General features: G+C 38.4%; 1 protein-coding gene across 2 annotated transcripts in view; it reads left to right on the top strand.

Annotated features, from left to right (window-relative positions):
• The window catches only part of agla (amylo-alpha-1, 6-glucosidase, 4-alpha-glucanotransferase a), a 34,374-nt gene that overhangs the window by 1,573 nt on the left and 20,165 nt on the right, over window positions 1-12,636 (top strand). For both annotated transcript variants that reach the window (XM_046863002.1, XM_046863001.1), the window contains exons 2-7: window positions 1,744-1,883; window positions 3,513-3,723; window positions 6,661-6,830; window positions 7,638-7,841; window positions 10,794-10,975; window positions 11,050-11,161. In XM_046863002.1, coding sequence (XP_046718958.1) covers window positions 1,802-1,883; window positions 3,513-3,723; window positions 6,661-6,830; window positions 7,638-7,841; window positions 10,794-10,975; window positions 11,050-11,161 — 961 coding nt within the window. In that variant the 5' untranslated portion in view covers window positions 1,744-1,801. The remainder of the gene's footprint in view (window positions 1-1,743; window positions 1,884-3,512; window positions 3,724-6,660; window positions 6,831-7,637; window positions 7,842-10,793; window positions 10,976-11,049; window positions 11,162-12,636) is intronic.

The raw sequence follows: 12,636 nt of genomic DNA, 5'->3' as shown, positions 1-12,636 counted from the left end.
CAGTGTTCTATCCACCGTGCATCAGTCTGTTCTATCCACCGTGCATCAGTCTGTTCTATCCACCGTGGACCAGTGAGTTCTATCCACCGTGCATCAGTCTGTTCTATCCACCGTGCATCAGTGTGTTCTATCCACCGTGCATCAGTCTGTTCTATCCACCGTGCATCAGTGTGTTCTATCCATTGTGCATCAGTCTGTTCTATCCACCGTGCATCAGTCTGTTCTATCCACTGCGGTGGATCCACTGTGCATCCGTGTGTTGGATATAAAATATGAATTTATGTGTTAGTGCTCAAAAATATAACCCTTACATTTATCCATAATGAATGAGCTAGTAGTGACAGTGGCAGGAAAAAAGTCATTGAGATGGATTAGGAAGGATACTTAAGAGGAACCAGACTCAAAGAACCCGTCCTCATCTGGGTGGCACCAAATGTCCATCCATTACAGTTCCATTAGTGTTGAGGTGTGCTGATTAACACTGGGTCCTTAAATGCAGAACCATTCATTCAAATCGCATGGTTTATATTAATTACAATCCAAATATATTCTTAGAGTTCATAAGTTGCACAGTTAATTGGTTGGATCTTTAGGCTGTTCATGTCTAATTATGCTCAGCTGCACAGTGTGGATTCTGATTGCGGAGAACTCTATCCAGCGTCTCTAGGGCATCGTGAAGGATCGGGTGCATCCCAAAAGAAGAAAGGGACAGGATCATTATTACACAGTTGGTCCATATTCAAGCAAGAAGAAATACTTTCTTATACAGTAGCTGCTCAATCGAGGTTATAAATGCAAACAGTTTAAATTCAATTGCAAACCCAAATATTTTATATATTCTAAATATATTGACTAAATTATAACCTCTTGTTTTATATATTACTTATATTTTTGGTGTAATTTTGGGGCCATCCTGGGCTTCTAATAGTAAGATCCAGTCATTGTGCTGCTTTAATGATGGGTTAGCTATGAATAGAAAATGCTTGCACCCTTCTGTCTGTGTCTACACTGATTTCAGTGCTGTTTGACCATGACCTCAGGGTCAACACATGCTGAATCCCACTCTACAGTTCATGTACAACCTGGCCACTGGCCAGCAATAATAGTTTAACTCTTCTTTACACTCTCCTTCTTTACACTGTGTGTGTGGCTCAGGAGCACACTTTTATTGCGAAACAGGACTAGAGCCCTGTGACTGTCAGAGACATGCACATGTGTCCCGGTAGTTCTTATTTGCACATCATTTGTGTGTAGAACATGTCCCCTATTCCACAACAGCGTAAGTTCGAAGGTACATATCGATAGGGCAGAAGAGTAGTTGATAATGTGGAAGAACAAATCTGATAAATATCCTCCCTGATTAATAATCTTTAATTTATTTAAATAAAAAGACTCCTTTTTCGAACACTTGCTGTTTCATTTGACTTTATTTTTTCTTACAGTTTTTAGAAATAATAAAATAAATATTAAGTACATCAAAGGAAAGTGTGTAGTTGATTGGAGGAACAGTTACTGTAAGAGCGAAAGCCTAGATTTGTCCTCCAGTCGATAATAGAGCTTTATTTTCCAGTAAAATATACCATCACAATCATTTCTCCGTTTAATTCGACTCATGCCTTAGATTTAGTCATTCTAGAAAATTGCATTTTTCCGGGAAAAAAAAGTACCTTTAGTGCTACAGGCTGATCATAAACTTTACATCTTTTCTTTTCTATTTATTACATTCTTTTACTTTCTTCTTAGATTGAAAAGGCTTCCTGCTGAATTTCACCACACAACTTCAGCACTGAGCAGCGTGAACATGGCAAGGGCTAAACAGATCCGAGTGCTCATCCTCAATGACATGGAGAAACTGGACAGGACCCTGTTCCGCTTGGAACAAGGTAAGCAGTAGACTGTTATTTTTTTTCCCCTCTTGTGAAAGTTTGTTCACTGCCACGGAATCACTGCTCTAGTAAACCTTTTATTTACTTTTTAGCCTTGGCTCTAAAAACAAGGAAGATTTTTTTAGTTGTTGTTTTCAGCAAAAGTATCTCAAAAGTAAGTACACCCCTCACGTTTCTGCAACCGTTTAGTATACCGTCTTAAGGGACAATACTACAGAAGTAAAACTTAGATATATTTTCGAGTAGTCAATGTGCAGCTTTTATAGCAGTACAGATTTACTGTCTTCTTATTGCCTAAATAACTTATTTACAGTGGACGGTAAATCTATACAGTCAACCCCTGAAAATTTGCAGGTTCTAATTTGAAACCTAACTAACAGCAAATTGCGGATTATCTTAAAACTTGAGGGAATCCGCAGCAGGACTGAATGTCGAGGAACATTAGGAATAACATTTTAAACTATGTATTTGGTCAAATACTGTACTCTATTAGGTTTATAAAGTGACTTATTTTCTAGATGAATTCCCTAAGGTACCATAGGGGATGCGGTGGGGCACGTCCAAATATTTGCTTAGAACGTAACCCTCGCAAATTCCTGGGGTCCACTGTACCGCTATACAAGCTGCACAAGCTGTCCACTCTAAAATCTTTACACGTTTCATTTCTATAGTATTTTCCCTTGAGAAGGTATACTAAAAGGTTGCTGAAATGTGAGGGGTGTACTCACGTTTGTGAGATGCTGTAGACAACAATGTTTGTGATGGTGAATGAGCTTTTTTCTTTTTTTTTTTAGATAGATCGGAAGATAAACAGTTACATCATACATGACGACATCTGTTATTTATCAGCCAGGGAAAGTAGCATTGTCCGACATGTTCTAGTACTGTGTCTGCTGAGAACAGATGATGTTTTCCACATGAAGAATACATTTCAAAACAATTGGAACTGAGAGTCACGGTTGTGAGTGTTTGAGGATTTGGAAAGCAGTTAATAGGAATAAATAAATCATCATTCGCAGATCAGCATTTTCCACCACTTTGAATGCTATGTAATAAAAAAAACCCTGAAAGACAGATTGAGCATACTCTAAAGCAGGGGTCACCAGGTGTCTGTGGGCACCAGGTCACCCGCAGGGACCACATGAGTCGCCCGTGGGCCTTTTCTAAAAATAGATCACCATAGCGCCACTTACCACTGAGCTGCAGCTAACTTTTTTGTTGCTATTCTTTGTTTAAATCACACTTGCATTGGTATAAAGTTACATATAGTTATATACGTTTATATGTTATATAAATGAAATTTTGCATATTGATATTTATGTTTCCTAAGTTGTTAAATCATTGTTGATAATTATTGTGAGAAATCATTAACATGATCAGTGTCTTCACATAGATGAATATCATGAATTATTAATAATAACATATAATTAAAGGTAATTTGAGCAAATTTGTTATTTCAGAAGTGTGTATCAAACTGGTAGCCCTTCACTATAATCGGTACTCAAGAAGTAGCTCTCAGTTTCAAAAAAGTTTGGTGACCACTGATCTAAAGCTACATACAAATATGCTTACATCTGCAATCCTGGAACCTTAATATCATTTTATTCACTTATTTTTTAACTCCAGGTTTTAAGTTACAGTTTCAGCTTGGGCCGACTCTTCAGGGGAAAGAGGTCCACGTTTATGTCAACTACCCAGCTGAGGGAGAACGCTTCGACCGTCACAAATTTCGCACCCTAGACTGGGTGAATCCCACTGGCAGAGAGGACGATTCGGACAAGTTCTGCTCCCTGGAGGTGCACAGTGCCGGATCTTACCAGTATTACTTTGGCTATGGGTAAGGAATAATAATGATGCCATTATCTTGAAAATCATTTCATGCCTATTTTCATATATATTCAACACTATTACTGTAAATAAATAATAATACTGCACATCATGTAGATGACAAGAATGTCTTTTACAAGAATTACAAAAAGACACTTTTGTGACCATTACAAAAACAAGTGCATGTGAGTTTACAGTTAGAAGGATGTTCGTTTGTAGGGTGGGTGTTGCGGATTGCCCGCTTTTACTGGTGATTGTGTTATTGACCGCCGCAGAACTCTGGTCAGGGAGTTTGAGTCATCAGATAGAGTTTAGCCATTTATTGCACAAGAATAACATTACACACAGGGTCATGTGTGCGAGGTAGTTTCTAGGAATTAAATAAAGAAACAACTGCTTAACACATAACCATAACATGACATGTCTAGCATGAACATTAGCCAACTGGTACAACAGACACCATACAGAAGCATTAGTCTTAACTCTCAAAAGGTAACTGAGACAACATACTGCATAGTGCACTGAATTATTAAAAACAGATGCTTAATACAATCAATAATAAAACCCCCATCACAGTAGTTACTTAACACCATTGTACAAATGTTACTGATGGGAAAAAAACTAGTAGCACGTTTAGCCCGAGCAGCCATACTAATGAGCAGCTATGCTAGCGGCTAACCCGGCTATATCGTCGAGAGTGCCACTGCCTATGCTCAGTGCGCCCGTGTCTGAGAAGCCGCGCTCGAGATGCTGCGCGAAGAGAATTCACAACAGTGGGTGCAGAGGGACATGCCTTTTAATATTTATTCTGTAATTGAAACTTAATGACGTTTCAGAAACATTTCCAGTGTGTAAGACAAGAACATCAGGGGCCCTCAAATTACGACTCACAGGCTGAAAACAATGCCAGAGACATATTTTGAAAATATATTTTAAATATGTTTTACTCATATCTACTTGATATTAAAATTTGGCGATCAAACTAAAATTTCTCTTAGTTATTAATAGAGGTATGGACAATAATAGGTGATTGCTGGGACTACTGGCTATCGGCAAAAATCCATGCTGAATACTAAATCTGTGAGATTTACAAAGAGTGCAATATTATATTTATTATATAACATATATATAATAACAACAAAAAAGGTATAAATTATAAAGTTCAGTACTATTTTACATGGTGTGTTATGTTTGTATGCTTTTCTTGTCCAATATGCATTTTAAAAACTGTTGTTTGATTAATTGGTTAATTAGCAAGTTTGATCCAACCAGTGCCATTTGGATCCCATGTGGAGTTTGGACAATGGACCTATTTGAGTGTTAAAGGCACTGACATGAAGAAGCTGGTGTTGGATCTGTGATGATCACAAATGTTGAGCTATTTTATGATTTGCTTAGTAGCTCCTGGCTCCATAACCTCAAATGACTGTAGAAAGGACATTACTCATAATCTGACATTCTAGTGCTCATGTTATTCCTTACTCTCCAGTGTTCTGTATTGTTAAAAGACTATAATCACACTTTTTAAATCACCCCATTGAGGATGGGTCCTCTCAAGGTCATAACATCTAAGGGAGTGTTTCCTTGCCACAGTCGCCATGGCTGCTCATCAGGGATAAATACACATCGTTCACCTTAACTGTTAAATTCTGTAAAGCTGCTTTGAGACAATGTCCATTGTGAAAAGCGCTACAGAAATAAACCTGGCTTGACTATCGGTATCTGTAAAATCCACTATCCGGCGACCTTAGGTTGTTAGGTTATAAGCATAGCCTAATTATTTATTAGATTCACCCACCCACCATATGCATATACATAAGTGTATATATATATCTTTTAAAACAATAATGCTCATTTGTCTGTACAGTGCATAACAACATATAAACTAATCTATAATTAGGAGGCATAATAATTACATTTCTAATTAAAATAAAATCTCTACAATAATACTGGAAGTCACGGCAATTATCTGTTACAGACCGACCCGGCCCCTCATATAAGAAAGGAAAACTTATGTGGCCCTCACAGTAAATAACTTTGGTGATCTACATCTAATATTTTGTATCACAATACCATTAAATATTAACAAGTCATTTTGTATCTTTGTTAATGTGACTGAAATCAATTAAGGCTGTTAATAGCTCGGAGCATGTTTCGCTGATTTGTAGAGATGAGGCCATAAAACTGAAATCCTATCCGAAAAAACAATCCAATCTAAATAGACTTCTAGTTAGATGTGTGCTTCTTGAACATGAGGAGGCCTGGGGTGCAGTCAGCATTCCAGTTTATCCCCCGAAAGTGTTCAGTAGGATTGAGGTCAACCCTCTCTAGCAGGCCACTCAGGATCTTCGACTCCAATTCATGTAAAGCTTATCTTCATAGAGCTGGCTTTGTGCATTGTCCTGCTGAAACAGGGTCTGGTCTCTTAGTTTAAGAAAGAAACATTTAATGCATTTACATTTAATGCTGTGTATACAGATTATATAAAGATTAGCTAGGATATGCTATGAATATTCAATTATATACAGTTTAATAGAGATCCAGAAAATATAGAATGAAGCAGAACTGCATGCTGATTACAGGAAGTAAACGATGTGTCGTGTAGGCTTTTCTTTCACACACCATGGAGCTGCTGTACCGCACTGTGATGTCAGGATTAATGCCATGTGTATTGAAAATAAAGGAGTAACAGGGATTTTTACTTGTCACGTGTACATTACATTGTGTAGAATTATTTTTTCGCATATCCCAGTGATGTTAGGAAGCTATGATCAAAGCTCAGGGTCATACAGTGCCCCTGGAGCATAGAGGGATAAGGGCCTTGCTCAAGGTGATTCTGGGGCTTGAATTTTTTCCAATTTTCAAATCAGAGCTGTAACCACTGAGCAACCGCTTTCTTACAGACTATTTAACGTGTCTGAGTGCTCTGTGTGTGCTGTCTGTACAGGAATGAGAAGAAGGTTGGAGGTGGATACGTGGTGGTGGATCCTATGCTCCGCGTGGGTGCTGATAATCACGTTTTACCTTTAGACTGCATCAGCATCCAGACGTATCTGGCTAAATGTCTCGGTTTTCTGGATGAATGGCTCGACCGGCTCAGGGTGGCCAAGGAGTCAGGTAAGAGAAAAGCGAATACACTCTTCTTATCAGATGTAGACCGGGTGTGATTAATCGTGATGAGACAGAGCTGCACCAACGGTCAAACTGTCAATATAGTGTCCTGGCTTAACAAAATGACAATTTGAGAGTAAAAGTTGTTCATGTTAGCCTTATTTCTATGCTTCTATGCACATTAGTATCTCTGCTGATCTTTGGTTTGTTTGAAACTAGACTTAAATCAATGATTGTCCAGAATCGGTTGACTAACTTGTCATGTCGGTCAACAGATTAGCACAACTCACTGTCTCCACTGGAAATGAGTTAATAGTTGTGAAATAGAGTGAAGGATGGACAAACATAATGCACCCATACAATGTTCCTAAAAAATCACAATAAAGCTTCAATTATTGCATTTGTCTTTAATTTATTTATTTAATATATATTTGTATAGGTTTACACTGTTAGGCTATTATAGCATCTTGTAGTTTTTGTAATTCTATTGTAAATGTTATAAGTTTAAATGCAGATTTGTAGTGAAAATTTAGAAGCGAGGCAGATAAGGATTTAATAAATTTTGATAGTAAATATTTTGAGTGAGATAAATATTCAATATTTGGTTACTACATCAGCTTCACAAAACAGTGTTATTTTAGCTGCTTGACTGCATTTGGGACGACCAAAGAATTAATTTTTCCATCTGTCACCGCATTGTGTTAATGTCTGGCACTTATACAGCAGATGCTACTAAAATGTATATTGTAATTTTAGCAAATATAAAGGTACTGCACCACTGGCTTATAAAGACTTATTGTTTGTACTTTGCAGGTTATAACATGATCCACTTCACACCGCTGCAGACGCTGGGTGAGTCACGTTCCTGCTACTCTCTGGCTGATCAGCTGGCACTGAACCCCGACTTCTCCCCTCCGGGGAAGAAGTACGACTGGAGCGACATAGGCATCCTGGTGGAGAAGATGAAGAATGAGTGGAACATGCTGTGCATTACTGATGTTGTTTACAACCATACAGGTGTGTGTGTGTGTGTGTGTGTGTGTGTGTGTGTGTGTGTGTGTGTGTGTGTGTGTGTGTGTGTGTGTTTTCAGCAATGTTAAACGACGCTGCTCAGATAGTGAACAATTTGTGCTGATAAACCGGATTGTCGATAACTTTCTTGTTTTATGTCTTATGACTTTCTTAGATTATGTCAATGACACATTTTGGTAACACAGATGTGTATATAAGTGTGTTACATTTCATATTTTATTTCTATAGATATGTTCTACTCAACTGTTCTACTTATTTCAGCAGACATTAACAAATGTCTTCATTCCTTCCATCCTTCATTCATTTACTCCCTCGATATGTGAAATTGTCAAGATTTTTTCCTTTTAAGAGAAATTCTTGAAGCTGTACATAAAATGCGAAAGAATCAGTAAAAATGTTGGCAGCAATTTCAAGCAGGAGCAAAACAAAATCTAAGTTTTCCAACGCACTACATATCGTATTTCCGGTAAGGAGTGATTATGTTTTCAAGTTTAATAATAAAAAAATAATTAATAAGTGACTGCTGCACTAAAAGGGCGATGCAGAGACTAAACTTGCGCTCTGCCACTTAATACATTGTGAGGGAACTCAGATTTTTACTTTGTTTAGTGTGTAAAAATAATCGCTTTCAGTACACATGTGCTCCGAAACGAAAGCTTTGTATCGAAACAGCATGAATATGTGTACCATTACACCCCTACTGTTTTACCTTGAATATTGAAGATGTAAAATCTGATCTGTTTAAGCAGAGTATGCAGTTAAGCAGACAGTGAGACAGTTGGACAGACTAAAGGAAGTGGTAGCTCAGTGGTTATGAAATTGGATGTTTGTTCGGAGTTCACATACCAGCACTACCACCTGCCACTTCTGGGACTTTGAGTAAGGCATTGAACTGTCATCTCTTCAGTGGTATTAATGAGATAATTGGAAGTTTGTCTGGATAAGAGCATTTGCCAGATGACAAAAAATGTAAAGCACTCGTGCGCTGCTTCATTACTGACTTTAAGTAGAATCACTGGAGGCCCATGAACCTTAAATGAAAATAGACCATTAATACTAAAAGTCCAGTATTATGATAAAAGAAGTTTAGATAAAAATAGTCTATTTTTTGATTGTACTGAAGATCATGTTATTGTGTGTCTTGTGTTCTTGGGTCTTGCATTTTGTACTGTGTCTTCACTGCTTAGACCACAGACTTTCACAAGCAGCAGTATCATCATGTACCAACAAAAACATGTAAACAACAAAAGAAAAGAAAAAAAATGTATGACTACAAAGTAAACTGAGCAGTTACTAAGCAGTAGCACATACAATAATTGTTGTAGTTCTAGTTCTTAATGCTCAATCACCCCATAAGTTTTCTTTTTTGCAGAAAATTACAGCAAATTGTCATACATTAGGTTCTTACTCTTACAGTATACAGTTAATTGCTCTTGAATGTGATTGAAAGGTCACGCTGCCTAAATGATACACTGCAGCATATCCCAGAAGCTTGTGTGTTGAGTTCAGCTCCAAAAATACCTTGGCCTTGTCACTGTGAGACCGTTATTAAAAGCACTTTCCATCTCTGAAAGCTTGTGGAGTTTGACGGCTCTGCTGGTTGGTAGATTTCGAAATCAGGCCTGAGAGCTGGACTTCTTTAACTTCACCTACTAATCGCTATGAAGTGATCATTCTTTAAGAGCAGTGATAACATACAGATCCAAAGCATTAATGTGTATAAAGTTCACACTGTTCTGATAGAAAAGGCATGTTTACTGAATTTGTGTGGCTCTTATTGATGCTATAATTAAAAAAAATCCGAATAAAAGTTATGGATTTTCCATTTGGAGGGGGGACCTCCCCCCCTACAGACATACACAGACAGAGAATGCAGAGCACTTAAAGGTCATGCAGTGGGAGAAACTTTATCTTCAACTCCAACTAAATGTCACATTGCTGAGGTGAAGGAGAAAAGCCATTGGGTGTGTGGATGTGTGCGAGTGTGTGAGTGAGAGAGAAAGAGAGAACGTGTTTGTGTGTGTGTGTGTGTGTGTGTGTGTGTGTGTGTGTGTTGCATTTGAGCTAGAGTAAATGTACCTACTGACCCTAATCACATCTGTATGTAATGTTTAATAGAAAGTCTTTTTCTTTCATTCTTTCTTTCTCTTCTTTCTTTATTCCTTCCTCTTTTTTTATTCCTATCGATCTATGTAGCTATCTAACTTTCTTGTGCTTATATATACATTTATTTTCATTTATTTATTTATTTATTTATAAATTTTATTTTGTTCTGTATTCACTTATTCTTTCACTCTGTCTTCATAGAGACAACAATCAATTTACATGATTCTTGGTAGATTGGTTGAATTCAATCTTTTGTTTTGGCGAATGCAACAATTTTTACCTATACTTCCAATATCTCACTTTACTGTAAACTGTGCAATAATAGTGCAGAGAAAAAACTATAAGCTTGAATAATATCAGAGTGGTGGAGTGAGGCTGAGCACTTGAAGGTTAAAGGTCCTAGTCAAGAGCTCAACAGTTGCTCTTTGGCAGTCCAGGGATTTGAACCTTATAACCTTCTTGCCATAAGTAGGTTGCCTTCTGATCCTGTTTTTATCATAGAAATATATATTTTATTGGCTATAAATAATATTCAGCTTTTTGTACAGCACATACTTTGCTTTGTGTTGAGCGATTATGAAAATCTTAACTCTCTGAACAAATAGACCACTGAGCATACTGTATATCATTGATAACATCCCCCCCCAAAAAAAAAAGAAGTGTTAGAAAAGAGAAGTGTGAGAGTGTAAGTGATTACGTTGAGAAGCTCTGGTGTTGTGTGTGTGTGTGTGTGTGTGTGTGTGTGTGTGTGTGTGTGTGTGTGATCGTTTTTTTTTTTCAGGCCGGTAAATAATTTCCCATGATCCTTTGTGCTTTGTTTTCCTCGTGTAGCTTCGAACAGCGTGTGGATCCAGAAACACCCCGAGTGCGGTTATAACCTGGTGAACTCGCCCCACCTGAGGCCCGCATGGGTGCTGGATAGAGCTCTGTGGCACGTCACCTGCGATATTGCTGACGGGAAATACACTGAGCGTGGAATCCCAGCCCTCCTGTGCAACGAGCAGCATCTAAATGTGAGTGTGCATGTGTGTGAATTGTTCTTGTTTGTACAGATGCAGGAAGTTGGTATAAACTCTTTTTCTTGTAGGCTATCCGTGGAATCTTCTGGCAAGATGTGTATCCTAAGATTAAGCTGTGGGAGTTCTTCCAGGTCAAAGTTGAGCCAATAGTAGAGCAGTTCAGGACTTTACTCCAAACTGGTGAGCTTTTTCATCAAAAAATAAATACATTTTACACGGGAAATGTCTTCAAATAATCTAATCTTTGTGTTAACCCTTTAAGTTTTATTAAAAACAAATGTATTGTGTTTATAGATCATGGAATTATCTTTTAAAAATGTCCCCTAGTCTTTTGGGACCCTTTTAGAAAATGACCACAAATTATTTGTGTAAAACACACATTACATATGCAGTCAAATGGTCCACATACAGTTGTGTTCAAAATTATTCAACCCCCACTGAAATTGATTGTTTTGGTCGGTTTGACATTGATTATGATCATTCAGTCATCCTGCTTACAATTAAATCAAAGAGGCACGTGTAGGTCAGACAAATATAACATAACATTTACAATGAAATAACCACAAATGTCTTTTCTGAGCTCACATCATTATCAGTTTTATTCAACCCCCAAGTGACATTCAATCTTAGTACTTAGTACAACATCCTTTTACAGTTATAACAGCTTTTAAACGTGAAGCATAGCTTGACACAAGTGTCTTGCAGCGATCTACGGGTATCTTCACCCATTCATCATGGGCAAAAGCCTCCAGTTCAGTCACATTCTTAGGCTTGCACTGCAACTGCTTTCTTTAAGTCCCACCAGAGGTTCTCAATCGGATTTAAGTCTGGTGACTGCGATGGCCACTTCAAAATGTTCCAGCCTTTAATCTGCAACCATGCTCTAGTGGACTTGGAGGTATGCTTGGGATCATTGTCCTGTTGAAAGGTCCAACGTCTTCCAAGCCTCAGGTTTGTGACGGACTGCATCACATTGTCATCCAATATCTCCTGGTACTGAAGAGAATTCATGGTACCTTGCACGCTGAAGCTTCCCAGTACCTGCAGAAGCAAAACAGCCCCAAAGCATGATTGACCCCCCGCCATGCTTCACAGTAGGCAAGGTGTTCTTTTCTTCATAGGCCTTGTTCTTCCTCCTCCAAACATAGCGTTGATCCATGGGCCCAAACAGTTCTAATTTTGTTTCATCAGTCCACAGAACACTATCCCAAAACTTCTGTGGTTTGTCCACATGACTTTTGGCATACTGCAGTCGACTCTTCTTATTCTTTGGGGACAGCAAGGGGGTGCGCCTGGGAGTTCTGGCATGGAGGCCTTCATTACGCAGGGTGCGCCGTATTGTCTGAGCAGAAACTTCAGTACCCACATCTGACAAATCTTTTCTCAGTTCCTCAGCAGTCACACGGGACTTTTCTCCACTCTACGCTTCAGGTAGCGCACAGCAGTCGAAGTCAGCATCTTCTTTCTGCCACGACCAGGTAGCGTTTCAACAGTGCCCTTTGCCTTGAATTTGCGAATGATGCTTCCTATGGTGTCTCTTGGTATGTTTAACATCTTTGCAATCTTCTTATAGCCATTGCCCTTCCTGTGAAGAGTAATCACCTGTTCTCTTGTCTTCCTGGACCATTCTCTTGACCTCACCATGTTTGTAACCA

Source organism: Silurus meridionalis, chromosome 12 (genome assembly GCF_014805685.1).
Source record: "Silurus meridionalis isolate SWU-2019-XX chromosome 12, ASM1480568v1, whole genome shotgun sequence".
NCBI lineage: Eukaryota > Metazoa > Chordata > Actinopteri > Siluriformes > Siluridae > Silurus > Silurus meridionalis.
Note: the sequence above shows the minus strand (reverse complement) of the source record. Positions and strands in the feature narration are given on the sequence as shown.